This window comes from Cucurbita maxima, unplaced genomic scaffold, assembly GCF_002738345.1.
Source record: "Cucurbita maxima cultivar Rimu unplaced genomic scaffold, Cmax_1.0 Cma_Scf00013, whole genome shotgun sequence".
Taxonomy (NCBI): domain Eukaryota; kingdom Viridiplantae; phylum Streptophyta; class Magnoliopsida; order Cucurbitales; family Cucurbitaceae; genus Cucurbita; species Cucurbita maxima.
Window position 1 is genome coordinate 337,380 of NW_019272029.1, and position 20,183 is coordinate 357,562.

The 20,183-nt window shown below is 36.6% G+C and overlaps 3 protein-coding genes across 4 annotated transcripts; 1 reads left to right on the plus strand and 2 right to left on the minus strand.

The window, feature by feature from the left end:
• The first annotated feature begins 701 nt into the window (after positions 1 to 701).
• On the plus strand, positions 702 to 1,660 carry LOC111488181 (photosystem II reaction center PSB28 protein, chloroplastic-like). 2 transcript variants are annotated; one of them, XM_023135849.1, is made up of 2 exons: positions 702 to 900; positions 977 to 1,660. In XM_023135849.1, exons 1-2 carry the CDS (start codon positions 714 to 716, stop codon positions 1,459 to 1,461), a joined length of 672 nt encoding a protein of 223 aa, XP_022991617.1. In that variant the 5' UTR covers positions 702 to 713; the 3' UTR covers positions 1,462 to 1,660. The 2 variants fall into 2 exon arrangements, with proteins under 2 accessions (XP_022991617.1, XP_022991618.1); XM_023135850.1 differs by having other exon boundaries at positions 712 to 900; positions 980 to 1,660.
• Positions 1,661 to 2,194: 534 nt separating this feature from the next.
• LOC111488180 (NADH dehydrogenase [ubiquinone] 1 alpha subcomplex subunit 9, mitochondrial-like) lies at positions 2,195 to 8,534 on the minus strand. Its single transcript, XM_023135848.1, has 12 exons — positions 8,343 to 8,534; positions 8,147 to 8,243; positions 7,513 to 7,577; positions 7,241 to 7,326; positions 7,025 to 7,109; positions 6,850 to 6,920; positions 5,556 to 5,687; positions 3,925 to 4,040; positions 3,690 to 3,813; positions 3,532 to 3,600; positions 2,690 to 2,810; positions 2,195 to 2,606 (listed from the first exon to the last, which is right to left on the minus strand). Exons 1-12 carry the CDS (start codon positions 8,437 to 8,439, stop codon positions 2,455 to 2,457), a joined length of 1,215 nt encoding a protein of 404 aa, XP_022991616.1. The 5' UTR covers positions 8,440 to 8,534; the 3' UTR covers positions 2,195 to 2,454.
• A 725-nt stretch (positions 8,535 to 9,259) lies between these two features.
• Positions 9,260 to 17,472, minus strand: LOC111487983 (ABC transporter C family member 5-like). The gene is made up of 12 exons (XM_023135513.1): positions 16,670 to 17,472; positions 14,217 to 16,472; positions 13,759 to 14,079; positions 13,589 to 13,675; positions 12,507 to 13,202; positions 12,207 to 12,371; positions 11,600 to 11,894; positions 11,051 to 11,265; positions 10,670 to 10,975; positions 10,210 to 10,273; positions 9,847 to 10,086; positions 9,260 to 9,724 (listed from the first exon to the last, which is right to left on the minus strand). The coding sequence occupies exons 2-12, from the start codon at positions 16,323 to 16,325 to the stop codon at positions 9,633 to 9,635; spliced, it is 4,590 nt and encodes a 1,529-aa protein (XP_022991281.1). The 5' UTR covers positions 16,326 to 16,472; positions 16,670 to 17,472; the 3' UTR covers positions 9,260 to 9,632.
• Positions 17,473 to 20,183: the final 2,711 nt, after the last annotated feature.

Genomic DNA, 20,183 nt, shown 5'->3' on the forward strand with positions numbered 1-20,183 from the left:
ATGATACTCAAACTAAAATTCATGGATAAAAGCTTGGGATGACAAGTTTATGCAGTGAAGATGGTATGGAAATTCCCTAGAATGCAAAAGAGCAGTCACATGAAAATGGCGAATTTCTAAGCTCGAAATGGTCATATCAACTGTGCATGCATATTCAATTGTATGTGACTCTAGCCGACTTGTATCTATGTCAAGCCGTATCATTTGGCTCGATCTTATCTATATTGGAATCAACTCATGTGTCACTCATCTCATCGGGACTTTCGAAACATCCATATATCCAAGTTCTCATCAAAGCATGAAGACTCTTGCACTTATGCAATCATTTACACAAATAGCTAGTGCATATACGTTCCCCACCACATGAATCAGGGCACAGAATCCTTGTCGTTCGATATTCGTCCACACTATGACACATGACACACATGTGTGCCATATGGTAGTTCGCTTAGGTCCTAGAGGTAGTTTGCAACGTTCGTCCACAGTGTGACGCACGTATGTGTTGAATTAATATCGTTCTCTCTGGTCGCATTATAATACTTACATGGTCGAATGGGCGCCACCTTGTTGATCTTCAAGTTTAAATATTTTTAAAATAAGTTATTCCACCGAGTAAATATATTTAAAAAAGAAAAAAAAAAGATTTATAGGCACAAAATTAATAAAGTTAGTAGAGAGTAAGGGTGGTGAGGAAGGGATTGAAATGGAAGTGAATGGCTCTCGTGGTTACACACCTTACCAATCTTCACACCACATCATTCTCCCTTCCTTTTGCCTTTTATCTCTCTCTCTCTCTCTCTGCTGGCTGCGTTTCAAAATCAATGGCGACTCTGCAATCTCTCGCATCCACTTCCCTTTCTTCTCCCCATCTGCATCATCCTTCATCCACAAACACCAAAGGTAACTCTATCACTCTCTGCATTCCCCTTTCCCAACCCTAATTCTCATCATCATCACCAAACTCACTCTTCTTCAGCAGCTTTTGCCTCCGCCAGACTCCACAGCAGCGCCTTCTCCGCATTCCACGGCCGTTCCCTTAACGTCTCTGGCGGCAAATGCCAGACGGTCACTCGCCGCAGATGTAAACCCCACGGACGGCTGTCCAATACGATCCTCATGGTTCTGCCGAAGATTCAGTTCATCCAGGGCACGGACGAACAGACGGTGCCGGACGTGAGGCTGACCAAATCCCGAGACGGCACCAACGGAATGGCCATTTTCAAGTTCGAGCAGCCGTCGGTGTTCGACTCGTCGGGGGAGGTCGGGGACATTACCGGATTCTACATGATCGATGAGGAAGGTGTGATTCAGTCCGTGGATGTGAACGCCAAGTTCATTAATGGAAAACCTGCGGGAATCGAGGCCAAGTACGTGATGCGGACTCCGAGGGAGTGGGACAGGTTCATGAGATTCATGGAGCGATACTCCAACGCCAATGGCTTGCAATTCGTCAAGAAATGAAAATCGCCTAATACGGTTTCTGCTTCTCATTGTCTGTTCTGTGATTAGATTGACCTGTTTTGGCCAATTTTGTTCTGCGTTGAATCACGATCAATACTGTGTTGATGCTGATGGATGAAGAATTTGTTGGAATCTATGTCTTCTTCTTCAACAAAGCGAAGTCTTCAACTTTCCAACATACCATTTCTTACTCATTCAACTCAATTCTATCCTAAACCATTTCTTCATCCAATTCTATCCTAAACTATATCATTCACTCAAAGTATATAGGAAAGGATAATAAAACCCACGAAGGGATCTTGGGAGTTTGCATGGTTGAGTTTAATGCTCAAAAAGAGACACTAAGAACTTGGGAGATTTTGATTTTGGAACTTCGGATTTTATGCTACATGATGTTTGAAAATCGGTGTAAAAATGGGACAAATTGGAAAAATATAAGAGTACCCATATGATTCTTTGTTTCAAATTGGATCTTTCCCAATTGAAGGTAAATTCAAAGTTGTTATAAGAAATTTTAAAATTGGAGTATGTTTGAAACAATGTAGTATACTACGGTAAAGATATTTGCGACTAAATTTATGCATCCATAGAAGCATATAGACTAATAATGCTATAAGACTAAAATAAAAGATGGTAAAGATAGCAATGAGATCCTAACCGTACTATATAGCCGATTACTACTTCATAGCTCGGGAATTTGATGAAGTGATGCGTTAGTTTGGTTCCAAAGAAGAACAAAACTCCCGGGCTTCTTCCCATTTCTGTTCTTTTCTTTTTCCTGAAAAAACACATTTTATGATCATAGTATGCTGTAGCCAAGCATCCCAGCCTTTATTAATTACAACACCAAATAAACTGTGAATTCTAAATCATGAATCAAGAAGATTAGGATACACGAGGGTTGAACTCAAAAACATTCTCCATTTTATTTGTTGATCAAATGGAGACATAAACCAGGCGGTTCTCAAACCTTTTCAACTAAGTTAATACAAATTATCTCGAGAAGCCTGGAAAAGAATCAGGATCCACTCTTTCACTGACTGTCGAACCAAATTGCGGGCCACCTTTACGGAAAGATATAAGAAACTCGACAGGATATCCCTTCAACTTATGTGGTGCAATCCCAAGATCACTGAATGTCAATGCTGCATATCCAATTGAAAGATCAAAGAGTATTAGGGAACATCTCGACTTATTGGCAGAGCAAAATAAGGAGGGGCGTGCATACCATTTTCAGAAACAACTGTATCTTGTGTTAGAGCTAGGATCTGATCCAGATTGAAAATGGATGGCGTTGGCAATGGAAATGGGACTTTGTTCAGTAGGATCTCGCGGGGAGTAGAAATTGCCTGAAGCCAAACAGCAGCTTTTAGTTTTTTAAACAACATCAACAGCAAGGATCACAGGGGGGAGTCATGTTACATCTCAATGAGCAACTTACACTTCAATAGGTTTAATTTGTTTTGTACAATTATACTAATGCATTAATATCAGAAGAGTAGTCTTCAAATTATCAATTAACAAGTTTAAATTATATGCATCAATGGGTTCTAGAAATAAATCTCCATTTAACCTACACAAATGACGATCTCTGTTATCATCAGACTGCAGTTTCTTTAATAAATAAACGCCACTTATTTTCTTCTTAACATTGATAATAGCTACCGTTCTAACCCCTGCAGTAACCGCATAGGATCCACATTAAAACCGCATACAAAAGATGATTTCAAAAGGTTCAATTTTTAAGGCTATAAATAAGAATATCCTATCCAAATTGGATACAAAAGATGATTTCCAGAGGAACTTCATTCTTGATTCAAGTAAAACAGCGATCATCATGCTGTGCTATGCATAAGCAAGTAAAACTCTAGAAGTATACCATGACTAATTTACATCACTAAAAAAAATCATCTGGCATAGTCCAAGTTATGCAATTATTAGGGGGGAAAAGGCAACAAGTAACAAATATGGATCAACAAAACGAAGGAATACAGCGGGACATATAAAAAGAACTTGAAGAAAAGCATAGATACAACGTTGCACATCATCATCAACTTCTACTGATTTTACCTTCGCAATAGGGAAAGGGACTTTCACGTAGCGAGGCCATTCACGGATCATGTCAAACATAATTTCTGCCTGCATAGAACATGAAGCTTTAAAAGGAAACCTCTTTTCTTTTTTTCTTTAGGGGAGAGCAGGAAGGATATTCGAAAAAAGTAACATACCAAGTCATGGACCGTAAAGATCTCTGGACCACCTAGTTCATAAACTTTTCCAATGCTGGTTCCATCATCTGTCAAGGCTGAAACAGCTCCAGCAGCAACATCAACAACGTACACAGGTTGGATTCTGCAAGGAATGCGCTGGTGGTTAGGAAGGATAACAATCAGAAAATTCTAACCATTCAATACCTACAATATGAGATTTTGATAAATACAATATGTGATATGAAATGCGTACTTTGTAGATCCATCTCCAAAGAGGGGAACAAAGCCATATTTTTTAGCAAAATGTGCCCATGTATTCATAATACGGTCCTCTGTACCAATCATACCTGCAGGTCTCAGAATTGTTGCCTGTAAAAGCATATTTTAGAAACATCAGCTCCCACACTAACCACTAAATAAATGGAGAAAAGTTGCAATTAAAAGTATATTAAAAATCTCTAGCATTTCTTGAAGAAATATTGTTGTGCTATTTGCTAGATTAACAAGTTGTCCCCTGTGCAACAATGTGGCAGAAACTCAAGGTCACCGTTTCAGCTCATGTCCCTTGGCTAGATACATTTTGAGTATTTATCACAATACAAAAGCAGAAGAGAAAACCAAAATTCATTAGAGTTAAAGAATGGCGTGGATCGATATTTATCTGACCTCAATGAAGAACTTGATGATAATTTTGAAGTTTTGGCATGGTGGAAAGCAAATGATTTTAAATATAAAGTTTTATAAAAAAATTTCCAAAATGTTTTGGTCGTTCCAGTGTCGACTGTAGCTTCTGAATCAACATTTAGTATTAGTTGGAGGATTCTTGATTCTTCTAGGAGTTCGAAGCTTTGATATGTACCCAAAATTGAATTTGAATTGATAGAAAAACAGTAACATGGTTGAAGATTTGTATATTTGTTCTAAAATTGAGACAAGTAACTCTAACTTATTTATTATCTATTTGTTGCAATCTGCTCTATATTATTCCATCACAACTTCTATTTTTCTAATTTTTCAGGTGATTTAATGCCCTCCAGCTCCACCAGTGTCATGCACAAATAATTCTCAGTAAAATCTTTTAATAATAGTTTTCCTTTTCTGTTATGCATAATATAAACTAGTTATTTTTATTATTTTATATAATGGGCAGGTTCAAGTTCGTGCTCAAGTTTGTAAAGATTAACTACTTGCACTTTTACAAAAACAAAATTTTTAGGTCTTATGTTGAACGGTTATATATTGTGAATGTGAATAATTAATAATATGTAGGTGTCATTGGAATTGATTCATTGCATATCCATTGCATGTTCATAGGCAATAATTTTAGTTTAGTACTTTTAAACTAAAAGTTTATAGGTGGTAATTGTTTTAGGTGACAATATCACAACTTTTAGTTCAAATTAGTTATGAATCCATTGCCCAACTAAAAGTTTATAGGTAATAACAATTTGAACTTGTAGGTGATAATATCTCTATGCAATTGATTCACAACTAAAATGTTATAAAAAAAAAAATAAAAAAAAATAAAAAAAATAAAAAAGGAACATAAACCCAACTCGAAAATAGAGGACAGGGTTGTGAATCAATTTCGGGTTGGGTTGGGTTACCAATCCAACCAACCCGAACTTTTAGGTTGGTCCAAAAAATTCCCTCAATCCAACGCAACCTATGTACACCCCTAACCTCAATCTTCATAAACAATTGCTCCCATAAGAATAAAAGATAAATACATGATAAATGAGCAGCTATAGAAAAATCAAGATTTGTAAGATACTCTAATAAAAGAAAACTACCATCAGAAGAAAAAAAAAACTATATTTTCAGATACGTTACTTCATGTGGCATTATCAACTCAAATTCAGGAAACAAATGGTAACTATTTACCTCAGGGAATGCCTTTAAAACAGATTCCTCTGCAGCAGCTTTAGCCCTCAGAAATCTGGATGGAGATGACGAAGATGCCCCTAGGCAGGAAACTTGTATGAACCTCAAGATACCACCGTGTTCTTTGGCAATCTACAACATTGAAATAGAGGGCAAAGACCTAATCTACATCAGACTCAAAAAGAAAGGAGAGTAGAAAACTTACTTAAAGATCATAACTTGATTTTTTACTACTTTTCTAGCTTTTAAAAAAAAAACACTGAAAGCACATTCGTGATTTATTCCTTTGCTTACGTAAAGAAGAAAGTTCATATTTCAATTAGAATCAAAGGAAAATATCAAGAAGTTGCAGCATACCTGAGTTATATGCTGCAACTACTCTTAACCCTTTTTGTGTTTATCTTGCCTTTATAATTGATATTCAGAATGGTAGAGGATTAGGGGAGATTCTATTTTTATGAATACGAGATGTCAACTGCAGCAGTATCTTAACGTGGAAAACAAAGATCACATATAGGCCCCAGTGTTTTAAAAAGTGCCTCAATGCAAGTGCATACCCTCTGCGCTTGAAGCCTTTTCTAAAATAGCTTATTTTATTTTATTGAATTAACTACGAATTAGGCATAAAACAATGATCATTTCTCTCCCCACTCTCCTGCAAAAGCTCTAATTTCTTAAATTGATTCATTATCATATTATCCATAATAATAAGATGTAGTTTAAAATTGTACCTTCTTCTATCAAAATTTTGAATTTGTTTCTAACCAAAACAATTATTCGATCTCATCAATGAAATTATTTCTAATCAAATTTTGTATGTTAGTAACTAATTGTATCAGTGTAGGAGGTCATATGTTCAAATGCCATTTCCTCTCCAATTAATATTAATTTCCCCTTGTTGGCTTTCTACAAATTTCCAATCAATATTAATTTCCACTATATAATTAAAATTTCCATAAACCATCAACTTAAGCTTTTGGGTTGACTGGTGATTTAACAATCATATATTCCCTCCCTTCCCCTAGCTACTTTACTTCTGTGATGATTTTAGCCTGCCCACCAATTTTTTAATCCTTGTTTTTTTGTTATAAGAATCACTTTCACGAAAGTATCAGAAGGCCATATGAAAACACAAGCCAAACAAAGATGTAGAAGCTGCGAACAGAACAGCTGAAAGAAGGCAACTTTCATAAGAAAAAACTAGAAAAAAACATCCCTTCTAAGAAGAGCAACAATTAATCACATACTGATTTTTGACAATTTAGAAATATGGCATTCAAGTGCAGATGCATACCGTGGCAAGTTGTTCTGCCATTGAATGATTCACTTCCTCAAAGCTGTAATTTCTTGTTTCATACTCTCTTCCTGTCAACAAAGTTGGTAATGTTGAACATTAAAAAGGCTTACAAAAAAAATAATAATAATAAATAAACCTTTCACAAGAAGGGAGAAAAATGGGACGTCCATACCAATAAGATTAAGGACCACATTAGCCTTTGCCATGACAGCTTTTACTGAACTTTCATCCCTTGGGTTGTATTTCATTGGCACTATCTGAAAACAAAAGGAAAAAAAGAGAAGGTAAATGAATTAACTTTGAGGGGGAAACGAAATCATTCAGCAGCACAAGGAAAAAAGATATAGGGCTATCATCCATGGCATCACAACATCGTATACTGCTCTACCTGTCCCAGATCTCCCATTAATTTGAGATGACGAGGTGAATCTTCAGAACCTCGAAAAGGGACTAACACTTGGGACCCCATTTTAGCTGAAACAAAATTCATTTCCAAAACAATGCTTAGCATAAAATTAATAGACAATAAATAATACAGCCAATGCTTCCAAACCCACTACCAGACCCATTTAAAAGTAGTAGGTATACAGGCACATAATAAACTGCATATTTAGGCAAAAAGAAAACCGAGCGGTAGCATCATTTATGCTCGCGTATTACCTAATTGCTGTACAACATAACGGCCAAGGAATCCAGTAGCTCCAAAGACAGTAGCCACAATCCCGCTGCAAAAAATTATTGTGATGAGACAATAAAATCAGAAAATTCAGAGACAGAATTTCGTTTCGTAACTAAAAACTAGAACCCAAATCGAGTTAAATATCAATAACCGGATCTGCCTGAAAATCCTAATGTGTATGCTTAAGGAGCACAGATAAGCAGATTCTAGGATTATCTGACAGCGACAGAGAAACCAACTCAGAATAAGGTTGCCCGCTTCATTATCCCATAGAAGCTGGGGTGACGCCAGAATGATCGTANAAAAAAAAAAAAAAAAAAAAAAAAAAAAAAAAAAAAAAAAAAAAAAAAAGCATGTTTAACAAACGCTTACCTTTATCTGCAGATGAATCGAGCGATTAATGACAATGGAGAAAAGAAAGTAAAAGGAAAAAGTATTTCCGTTCAATATCGGCTGAAAGATTACATTGACATTCCAATGCACCACTGTTCATTACATTAAATTTCTTAAATTCCCACACAATTCCAAAGCACTCAAAATCCATCATTCTTGTCCGACATTAGGCGGACGATCAAATAGAATAATTCAAACACGAAAAATATAGGGCTAGATTACCTAACGGACGATCTCCCACCAGTGCCCTTGCGGACAAGGTGCCCGACTCCCCTCGTAGCCAAGGTGGATTCATATCGTGGACGATCAGCCCCACAATCTGGAAAAAGAAAACAGAAAAAAGAAGATATAAAAGAAGAAATCAAGGCGAAGGGGAATCGCGCAAGGAAGAGAAAGGCGGAGGGGAATGAGGGATTACGGTGATGAGAAAGAGGGTATATGAACTTGAGAGAAGCAATTGAGGAAGGAGAGTTGAGACTCTGCTGCAGCGCTAGACGCCTTGAAATGGCCTGCATCTTTGATCAGAATCTTGCCGGAGTGAGGGACGGGGGGAGAGAGAAGCGCTTCTGTTAACAGGGGTGAGGAATTTTGATGAACACGAACAGGCTTCCACTATTGGATTTTGGGTTTTGTCATTTTAAGCGGGCCTCAATGTGAGCCCATACGTTTCATCACAAAATTTCTAAGGAAAATTTTTAAATTTTATATATTTTCTAAAAAAATATTAAAAATAGAGACTTTGATGATATTTTATCGTTAAAAGAGATGTCCATTTAACTTGTGGAGTGAGGCCTATGAGTACCTGTCTCAAACATAATCCTCATTTAAACGAGGGAGAACTCAAATAAATTAAAAAAAAAAAAAAAGGTGAAAGTAATAAAAGTTTTATAAAATTATTAACAATTAAGTTCCCGCTAAACTACTAATAGATTGATTAAAGCTTGACCCAATTCAACTTTGTCTAAGAGCACGATACACTTAATTAAAACATCTACCATCGACCAAATGGTCAAAGATTTGAACTACTCTCACATGTTGGTAAAATAGAAAAAGTAAGAGCATCAAGCTAAAAACACAATATGCTTCCAAGCGTAGAAGGTAAATAAATCAAAATCGATAAAAGATTGAACATCATCGCTATAAAAATCTGATAACAATGAACAAGAGATCCATTCAATTGGTAATAAAAAAGAATTAGTCGAAGTCCATATATCATCGATTAAGAGATGAAAAGTTAGAGAAAAGGGAAAAAGGCAGAGCAATTTCAAAAGCTTTCTTCATTGAAAAGGGGAAAAGAAGAGTATTTTGGCTAACTCAACTCTACAGATTAGCCCCCATCTAAACCAACCGTTGTATTGCCGGAAAAACCATGGCGGCTCTCATTATCTCGTGTGTTAATTATTGTTGTTTTGGCATACAGGGGTTTCATTTATTCTTCATCCTATTTCTCCTAACCATTAATCATTCATACATTCATTCATTCAATAAAACAACAAGACCCTCACTTTCAATTTACACCTTTAACTCACCCCTTCTGCCCCCATCTCCTCTCTCTTTATTCTTCAATCCTTCCTTTTGCTGCCATTGCTGAATGCAGCCGCAGCTCATCGAGCACTGGTCGTTTCGGCCCTTCCACCTCCTGCATCCGACTGAGATAGACGTCGTTTTCAGGCATCCCATCTCAACAAAACTGACTGCTCTCCTCATTTTATCTCGTGGAATACTCCGTCACTAGTTTGAGGAACATAGATGACTTATCCTCGAATAATCGTGCTGGGGTATCGAACTCTGCAATTCTACCTGCAAACCACATCCAAATCTAGATCTCAGTTGATTGTCCAAGTAAACACGCGATTGTGCTTTTCTAGGTTCGTACTAACGTAAGATGTATAATTTGGCTTTGGGTTACGAGCAGTACTCACCGTCGCTTAGTACCAGAACCAGATCACTGTCGACTACAGTCGGGATTCTATGTGCGATTGTGCATACGGTGCAGTCTCTGAACTCTGTTCGAATAACCTTCTGGATGAGATTATCTGTGGCCATATCGACCGATGCTGTGGCTTCATCGAGAACAAGTATTCTGGCTTGTCTCAATAGCGCACGGCCCAATGCCACGAGTTGCCTCTGCCCTACACTCCAGTTATCTCCATTTTCGAGCACTGCAAGTTCATTGTAAAGAGGATTCCATCAGCAGCAACCAAACATGCATGAAATATATGTCAAGAACAGCCGACAAAGGACAATAAAAAAGGAGATAGGTTCCATATCTGCTTGTTAAATACCTGGTGTGTCTAGTTTTTGCTCCTTTTCACGGATCATCTGTCCTAGTTGCGACTTATCCAATGCCTGAAAGATGTTAAATACAAATCAGGAAAACCCCATTTCATTTTACGGTACAAGAGTATTAGAATATTCAACGGGTACAGACTATGTGAGATCCCACATCGATTGGAGAGAGAAACGAAGCATTTCTTATAAGGATCCGATTGGAGAGGGGAACGAAGCATTTCCTTATAAGGGTGTGAAAACCTTTTCCTAACATACACATTTTAAAACCGTGCGGCTGACGGCGATACGTAATGAGCCAAAGTAGACAATATCTGCTAACCAATGAATGCTGGGGCCTTACACTTTAGCTTTTCATTGGAGACTCGTCTCGTCCTTTCAGTTACAAAAAGAATTACTACTATAGCTATTTAGTAGAAAAATCAGTGAAGTGGGAATTTGAGAGAGAGATCAGACCTGCCAAATTTCCTGATCAGAATGCTCTTCAAGGGGATCAAGATTGCCCCTAATCGTGCCTTCAAATAACGTGGGATCCTGCGGTATGATACTGAGACGGCTACGGAGGTCATGAAGGCCAATCGTAGAAATATCGATGTTGTCAATAACGATCCTTCCGCTTGATGGTTCGACCAATCGGAATAGCGCCTGGATCAAAGTAGATTTACCACTTCCAGTCCTGCCAACAATCCCAATCTTCTTTCCACCGGGAAAGCAGCACGTTACACCTCGGAGCACCAAAGGAAGATTTTCCTTGTACCGAACCTTGAAACAAAAAATAAGAGGAATTTGTCAGTTTCCATCAGGCATTGTATTACCATGAGAAAATTTTTGTATTACCTTTAGATCAGTAAGCTCGATAGTTCCGTTCTCAGGCCACGTGGAAGAAGGACGAGAGTCCTCAATAAGTAATGGTGCCTCGCTTGGAATTTGGCTATACTGATAAATCCTTTCAATAGATATAATTTTGTTTTCGAGCTTGCAAAAGCTAAGTATCCACCGTGACAAGCGAGCATTTAGATTCAAACCGTACGTTACCGCAAGGCCAGCCATACCTACACAAACAAAAACCAGTGACCGATAAAATTTGACAATCCAGTCCCCATTTTTTGTCTACAGCAGTAAACAGTTTTTAATGTTGGTTACAGCTCATTGAGACGAATGTTGGCAGGACTGGTTCGTTTCCGAAGTTGTCCAAACCAGTGGCTGATAACTGAAATTGTCTTGGTTCATTTCTTTCAGGAAACATCAATTCAATCAAAACCACATCCTCCCAACTTAAGTCGGGCGACTTCAAATCATTATTTTGAAGGACCGACCGACTCCATAGCATGTAATAAACTCAGCATACCAAAAGGCAATGAATCTAAAAGAGAATATGTGACATACTTGGATCAATACTTCCAGGAGGGAAGCTGACTAGTAAAACCATACAGAAAGCGAAGACGAAGGTGGAGAGCAACTCCATACGAAGGCAGAGCCACTCGATAGCAGAAAGACTGCAGAAGAACGGGCGAGAGTAACAATCAAGAAGATATAGATTTCTCTTCATAAACCGTTTTTCCTGTCCAAAACCTCGTATTGTTGCTGCTCCAGAAATTGACTCGCCGAAAAGATTAATAACTGGAGATTTCTGAATGCTGACAATGCGAACAAGCTCCCTTGATGAAGCCATGTAGTATTTCTGCATCATAAAATGCTCTTAGTAAGGTCACACACCCTCAATACCCTTAATCAAAATATGGAAACAACTGAATTTTCTATTAATCCTTGAAGAAGAAATAGAAATGGACAAAGTAGATTTTTTTTTTTTGGAATTTATAATCCTAGAACCGATGTGGTACAACTACATAATACTTTTGTACAAATCTATACCTTTCGAGAGATGAAAGTACGACATAGTAAAAGTGATCGAAAAAATAGTTTTATTTCTTATAAGAAAGCATGAGTATCATAAGAGAAACATCAGAAGGGGGAACCTGAATCCAGTACTCACCTGCATCCACAAACAAACAATAGCCATGGGAATGACTAAAAGCAAGACTTGCCAGGTAACTTCTGTCATAACACCAACTATGCCAATAAGTTGTATTGTCGTTGAAGCAAACCCACCAAGTCGAAATGGAATATCAAGATCCACAACACTTTGATCAATGGACACCTATAAGGCCAAAAACAATAAAATACTTCGATGTTGAAAGAAAAAAAATAAAATTAAGAGAAAAAGAAGAACAAAACCTATGTGAATAACATGATTAAATTGATGGACATTTGTTTCTGAGAAAGAGAAACTTACGCGATTCAAGATCCGTCCTGCTGGTGTTGAGTCAAAGAATGACATGGGTGCACGAAAAATAGATGTAAGCATCTTGACAAACAATTTTTGTGCAGCTGCAAGACCAAACATAGCAACCAGAATAGCCCTAACAAATACAAACCAAGAACTCCCAAAAGCAAGGGCCATGTAGACCACAAGGAGGATCATGGGAGTCACTTTAGGTTGATCCCCTTCAGTTTGGGGATTTGCCCATGCCATCCACCAGTTGCTTGCAATCTGTAGGAATTGAAATAATGCTTGTGCAACAATTATGAGAGGAATCAAACAACCTTTATACGCTGCAGCCATGTATGACAAGTAGACCTTCATGCTAACCCGCCCTCTTACCCTTTCCTCTTCCTGTACAAGCTGTCGTTTCCTAGAACGTTTTGCCTTCTTTTTCTCCTTGATTGCCTTTTGCTCTGCTGCAGATATAGATTCTTGCACTTCCTTGGACAAATTGTCAATGTTAGTTCCAACAATATTACACTTTCTACCAAGATTAAGAGATTCATCTGCCGACAGAGTTTCATCTGAATCCTCAGATGTATGGTTGGGAATATCCATAGCTTCAATAGCTTCGTGATGAGCAGATACCAAAGTGTTGAAGTCAGTTCCTGCTTGTAAAAGATCATCATATTTTCCTGCCTGTATAATGCGGCCTTCTTTGATAACCTGTACAGATGGAAAAGGAATGATCAAGCGAAAGATAATTGTATCTCCATTAATACAGAGTTATGGTCGAATACCTCTTTTCCTTTTTTAGGGAACAAAACGAAAAGACATAGGAGAGATCACAATTGCATGAACAAATGTGAAAAATAGTTCACTAAACGTCACTCTACAGCCGTCTACATGGACAAAAAACCATCAATGGCCAACTTCATTTCAATGATTCATTCCTGCACTTTTCCCATCAACTCAACGCTCGAGGCATATCAATTCCTAAAGTTCGAGAAAGTTCCAAACATATGTTTTCAACCCCATACTAACCCCATTGAATTCAACTTCCTTAGGCCTTAAGAACAATAATTGCATAAAATATGAAGAAAAATCCATACCAATATCAAATCTACAGCGAGCAAAAATTCGACTTGATGTGTAACAAAAATGACAGTTTTGTCTGCAAGGGCGGTCATTATGTATTCCTGCATTACATGTTGGCGTTATCAGTAACCATACGACCAAATACCTGAGAACAATACGGAAGGTCATAAATCATATATATAACCTTAAACAAGTCTAAGGCAGTGTGTATATCAACAGCGCTGAAGGGGTCATCAAGTAAATAAATATCCGCATCTTGATAAAGTGCCCTGGCGAGCTGAACACGTTGTTTTTGACCTCCACTAAGGTTTATTCCTCTTTCACCAATTATTGTTTGATCTCCATGCGGGAGATTCTCTAAATCCTTCTTCAGTGAACAAGCCTGAATAGCATTCTTGTATTTTGGTTTGTCAAGAGGACTTCCAAAAAGAATATTTTCTTCTATGTTTCCCGATTGTATCCAAGGTGATTGAGGCACATATGCAGAAGTACCACATAATCTTACCTGGGCAGAGTAAAAAGTGAAGTACTCAAGAAACTCGCAACGCCACCAACAACAAAAAGGGGAAGAACATGGGATAAAGTGGGTGACAATTGTGGCATAGAAATATAAAATTGAGAGTGGAATTCTAAAAGACTTACCTCCCCCGTGATTTTTGGAATCTCCCCAAGGATGCAAGATAGTAAGCTTGATTTCCCAGAACCAACAACACCACAAACAGCAACACGCATCCCTTTCTCCACTCTCACTTGTATTCCCGATAAAGTCGGCTTTGGAGAAGAAGAGTCCCAGGAGAAGATGCCATCTTTGATCTCTACAGCGGGATTTGGTGTGCCTCGAGGTAGGACAATAGTTGCGTCTTCCTGCAACTCTTCCTCCAGAAGCAGTCCAGAAATGCGGTCTAGGGAAACTTTTGTCTGAGCCATCATCGACACCAGGTCGGGGAAATTCCTAAGTGGTTCTTGGAGGATTCTAAAAGTGGCTAGTGCAGAAAGAACACTGCCTGCAGTAAGCTGACCACCCAACAATATGCAGGTGGCAAAAGTAACAACAGAGACAAATATTGGGGAACTCCAGAAAATGAAAGTAATGAAGGCTTGGGAATAAAGAGCTTTTCGAAGCCACTTGAACTCCACACCCCGCATCTCCTCCAACATCACTTTATACCTGTCTTCCCAAGCTTGCAGCTTCAGAATCCTCATACTTCTTAGGCATTCAGAAGTTTTTCTCATCCTATCATCCTTGGCAGCCATCAATTTGTCTTGATAATCCTCTTGTATTCTAGCTATTGGAATGGTAACAATAATGGAGACAATAGTGGCAATCAATGTTGCAATAGAAGCAATTCCAACATTCTTATACAAAATAGCTAAAGCAAGAATGATTTGCATAGGGAGCATCCAAGCATCATGGAGATACCATGAGTAATCCCCAACTCTTTGCACATCAACAGCCATGTAGTTCACGATCTCTCCACTTGTATGACTTTGTTTGGCAGAGCTGGAAAGCCGAAGTCCTTTTCGATATACTAATGCTGTGAGAGCCGATCTCACGTGCATCCCCAATATGTCAACCCCAAGATACCACTGTCTGGCTGTCAGAGTCTCCACAAGCTTTGCTGCGAAGAACGTACCAGCCAATATGTATCCTTCATGGGGGAAAGTTTCTTTCCCCCCTAAGTAATCAACAAAGTAGCTAATCATATAAGGACCTACATACGAAACTAGAGTATTCAGGCAAGCGAAGATGGCATTACAAGCAGCCTCCTTCCAGAAGGACTTCAGAATGGCCCACGCAAGAGAAGGCTGTTTTGAAGGATTGTCTGCTTTCAGTTTCTCCCAGTTTGAGTTCAAAATCTTATAATTGGTCTTAGATCGATCTTTCGGAGCAAGAAGGGGAATGTCCTTGAGTTCAAGTGGTCTTTTTGCACCAATTGAGAGAAGATGGTTCAGCCAAGAAAGTGTAATTAAACTAAAAAGCCCGGCTTCGCTGTAAGGCGTAACCTTGAGACATCCTGGTTCTTCCTCAAGAAGCAAAGGCTCTTGAAGATCAGGGTTCCTATAAACTTTGATACCAGTAACCCCCCTAACAGCAACAAAACAAAGGAAAGCTAAAGCAGGAGTTGCAGCAAAATTTGCAACAACATGAAAGCGCAGGTGTTCCAGGCCTTGTACAAACAATTCCCTTCCGTCAACATACAACGCACACAGACAAACAACAAACGACACAAACCACCAGACCCTCAACAACCATGGAAATCTCTCAGAAGCCTTGAATTTGCAATGTAGAGCCAAAAAACTCAAAAGAAACCAAGACAAAACTTGAGCAGCAGGGAAGCAAACAACAGACCAATCTTCATCCTCCTTCCCTTCAACAGACTCTCGAATTGAGCTAATGACATCAAAAGCTAATACCAAAACTTGTCCAAACAACACATAGAAACAACATGAAACCGATATTTTGAAACTGACCCCGACTTCAACATCATGAATTTCACCATCCGCGCTGCGCCGAATTGGACTTGTATTCGCACCAGACTCATCATCCTTGATGAAGCCAAGGCGAGTAACAAAAATAGATATCCGCCTCGCCAAGACAGTGAAGAAGAAGAAGATAAAAAGTGCTAGATTTATGCAAATTGATACGAGCTCCAAAACTGGCAATGTTCCAAATGCTTCCGACAAGGTATTAGACGATCGTACATCAGATGACAAAGCTTGGGTTGTATTCAATAAATGGGCAACACCCATTATTGACTGCGGGATGTTTGTGAGGAAGGCGATTCAAAACAGTGAGTCGGCGGCGAGTTGATTGAGATAAATAGAACCCTGTTATGAAGATGAGCATTACTCCATCTGGGTTCTCGTAGACACCTAATGAGCGCTTCGGTAGACAGCCTGCAGACACATAGCACATGCCAACAAATCCATTTTTTGTTAACACGAAAGTCGAAGAAACACAGAGAGAGAGAAATAGAACGACGCTTTGCAAGTCTTTCTGTCTGTAGCGAAATGGGGAATGGACAAAAGGGGAGAGGAAAAATCAAAAAAAGAAGACGACCCATCACTGAAAGTACAAAATAAAACTGACCAACCTGCCTTCTGGGAGAGGTAACTATGTGATTACTGATGACGAACAGCAAACCAAACCCAGTTGCACTAGAAAATCCGCCGCCTCGCCAGTCTCCAACACCAATTAATTCGCCACTGATAAATCCAGAGATGAAACAAGAAAGGGTGTATACATATAACAACCAAATCTCAAAAAAGAAAGAGATGAATTAAAAACGATCCAAACAAATGAAGAACAAGCGAAAGCGGCACCACTCTCTCTTGTTCTGTCGTTAAGAACACAAAACCAGAAGCGGAGGGAGGAGGGGCTTTAAGGGCATGGGAGGTTGGGGTTTAATACAGAAACAAAGTACCGAGCGAGAGAGAGCGAGAAGTGAAAGCAAAATAGGAAGAGAGGTATTTAGGGAAACTCAAATCCGCGCGGATTTTGCAGTTGGGTTTCATCAATGGCATTACTAAGAACCTGAAGATGCTCCAAATTCCAAATTCCAATTTCCACTCAAATTTCGTCTCTGTTCAAGCACATTGTTTCGTTTCGTTTTTGTTTTGTTCTCTAATCTCCTCCTCCTCCGTCTCTTACATCTGTTCCTGCGCTCTGCCACGGGAAGGAAGATCGCTGCCAACAGAAAAGTTCCGAGTTGGGAAAAAATGAAAGGAATCCCAATAATAAACAAAATTGCCTCGAAACTAAAATCGCTTTCACATTTGAAATTAAATCTTATAGAAATCCCAAATCAGAATAGAAGACGGTGGTGCGTGGGTGCTTGCTAGGTCGGTTAATAGGTCATCACATTCCTCACTCTGAATCTGATACCATTATCATCTTCCTCGACATCTTTTCCCCAATTTAAATGTCGTTATTCTTAGTGCGTACTATCCTTATGATTAAAAATAGTTCGTTAATTTTTTTTTTTTAAAAAAAAAACAAACAAACATTAAAAAATATTATTATATATTTAACTCCTAATATCTAAATTTTAATTTTAAAAAAAATTAAAATTTTGTAAACTTTTAATTTTATATAAAATATATTAGAAACTTATATTATAAATATTTGTTTCATCTATTATTATGGTAAAGTTGGTGAGACGTTCCACCAAAATAATTGTAATTAAAAATAATAATAATGAATCTTGGGAAGGAAAAGTAAAGATTGGATTTAGATTTAAGAATGTAAATAAAAATAAAATAATAATAATAATAAAATTATGGTTTAATGAGGTGTGTCCAAGTCATACCATTTGTCCACATTACCCTTCTCTCTCTCTCTCTCTCTCTCTTGCTTTCTTTTGGTTTGCAAATGTACCTAACTAAATTCTTTTTAATTCACTTTTCTCGTTCCTTTTCGGCTCACGAACGTCATGTTTATGGTCTTGTTTTATTCATTTTTTAGCTCTCGATCGCCGTATTCATGCTCCTATTTTTTTCGTTTTTTTCGACTCTCGATCATTATGTTTATGCTTCTGTTTTTATATTAGTTTCAACAATAACGTCTTGTCTTTTGTGGTAGATCTCAATTGCAACACTCGAAACAGAGTTTATGTTGTGTTTTATTTTAATCAGACAGTATATTAAAAATGACATACAAATTTTTGGTTTATAGTTTTATTACTATAGGTGGATTATAACATTAATTGCAATAAATAATGGCTATTTAATAGAGTGTCGGTTACAAAAATGGATATTCTTTTAATTTATATATTTCCTTAGTAATTTGATTGTTACTATTATTATTATTATTATTCCTTTTTTGAGTACATGAATAAATGTACAATCATTTTGTTATTCTAGATTAAGAAAATGGATGAAATTAAATAGGGTACATTTATTACCGTTCTAGACTTTATATTAAAAAAAAATATATTTCTTTTGTTAAATTACAATTTTATCCTTTGTTTATTTAGTATTTAAATTTTGTATTTTATTTATAACAATCAAATCCTAAATCCTGAATTTTTAACTTTTGTGTTTAGTTAAAATTTTAAATTTAATAAAGGTATGAAATTTTATAAAATAATTTCGCTATAAGATGCATTTTGACCCAATTAAACGTTTGAGATAAAAAAGAAAATTATATATACTGTAAATTTTGGGTAAAAATTGATATGTCGATTCAAAAAATTAAAGATAAAAACAGATACATCGAACAATTGAACGTAAAATTTAAAAGTTCGAGATATAAGGTCAATAATCAAACCAAATTTAGGGCAAAAAGAAGTTAAAATGGATACATCAGATCAAATTTGGGGTAAAAAAATTAAAAGTCAGAGATAAAAATTGACACATCGAATCAATTTAGGATAAAAATTGACCTATTTTCTCGAGGGTTCGAATACAAATGAACCGAGATTGGTATGATTTTGACTACACAAATGGTGAGAGTTGAAAATAGGGCAAAAGCTCAGTCTTTTTAATTAATTTCAACAACCTTTCAAAGGATTTTATGAATTTGGTCCTTTTTTTCCAACCCAAATTTATTAGCCTTCTTTCCTTGTGGCCTGTTTTCTTTTCAAAGCCAATTTATTATTATTATTATTATTATTATTATTATTATTATTATTATTATTATTATTATTATTATTATTATTATTATTATTATTATTATATTTTTCTTCCTTTTTTCCTCCCTTTCACATTACTTTAATTTGAGTTGGAATATTCAATATTATTAAATGCTTTACTGTTTATTTGTCCCACGTGCGTTTAAATCATCATTATTTCCAAGCTTTACTATAAATTATGATCAAACAATTTAATGTATTATTATTTTTTTATATTTTCTTGAATTTGTAATGCCCACCTTTGTTGAAAATTAAAGATAGGCTGACATTTTTATTCTTGATTTTGACAATTTTATTTTATTATTATTTTTTAGTCCAACAATTATAAAATTCTACCAGCAAAAAAAAAAACTTTTATTTAGTTTTCATTATAATTATTTATTTAGTTCAACAATTACAAAAATCAGACCGTACCATCGATGTTTTGAATTATAAACCCTAAACTATGTTCATAAAATTTTATTTTTTGAGTTTAACAACTATACAATGGGATCGAAACATCAATGTTCAGAATCATAAACTCTAAGCTATGTACTAATATGACTCTTTCGAACTATACGTGATTTTATTATTAATATAAAATTATAGAGTTGGCACACATTTTAAAGAAGTTTTTAAAAAATGGCAAATTTTTCATCGAAAAGAACAAGGTTGAATTAAAGATGGATAGAAGACCTATAAATGAGACCTATAAATTCCGCCCTTTGGTGTATGGGTTGGATTAAGTCGAGTTTCTAAATAAAATATTAATTAGTAAAATATACATTTTATTATTTTGAAACATTTAATTAAAATTTTCTACTCAATTTTAATAAAAAAATTTACAAGAGGTAAAATATTAGAAAGGTTGAAAAAAATATTAGAAATTATAAAAATTAAATAATATGTAAATATATATTATCTTGGGATTTATGTTGGTTCCAACAATCAAAATAGAATAAAAAATAAAAAAATAAAAAATAAAAAATAAAAACCA

Excerpts from the sequence above, each read along its gene's own strand:
- LOC111488181 (XM_023135849.1), top strand. The coding sequence starts at position 714 with ATGGCTCTCGTGGTTACACACCTTACCAATCTTCACACCACATCATTC. Across the intron at positions 901-976 it reads TTCATCCACAAACACCAAAG|CAGCTTTTGCCTCCGCCAGA; the intron begins GTAACTCTATCA and ends ACTCTTCTTCAG.
- LOC111488180 (XM_023135848.1), bottom strand. The coding sequence starts at position 8,439 with ATGCAGGCCATTTCAAGGCGTCTAGCGCTGCAGCAGAGTCTCAACTCT. Across the intron at positions 7,327-7,512 it reads TTATGTTGTACAGCAATTAG|CTAAAATGGGGTCCCAAGTG; the intron begins GTAATACGCGAG and ends ATTTTGTTTCAG. Across the intron at positions 5,688-6,849 it reads TGGCAGAACAACTTGCCACG|ATTGCCAAAGAACACGGTGG; the intron begins GTATGCATCTGC and ends TCAATGTTGTAG.
- LOC111487983 (XM_023135513.1), bottom strand. The coding sequence starts at position 16,325 with ATGGGTGTTGCCCATTTATTGAATACAACCCAAGCTTTGTCATCTGAT. Across the intron at positions 10,976-11,050 it reads TCGAGCTTACTGATCTAAAG|GTTCGGTACAAGGAAAATCT; the intron begins GTAATACAAAAA and ends TTTTGTTTCAAG. Across the intron at positions 10,087-10,209 it reads GCAAAAACTAGACACACCAG|TGCTCGAAAATGGAGATAAC; the intron begins GTATTTAACAAG and ends ATGAACTTGCAG.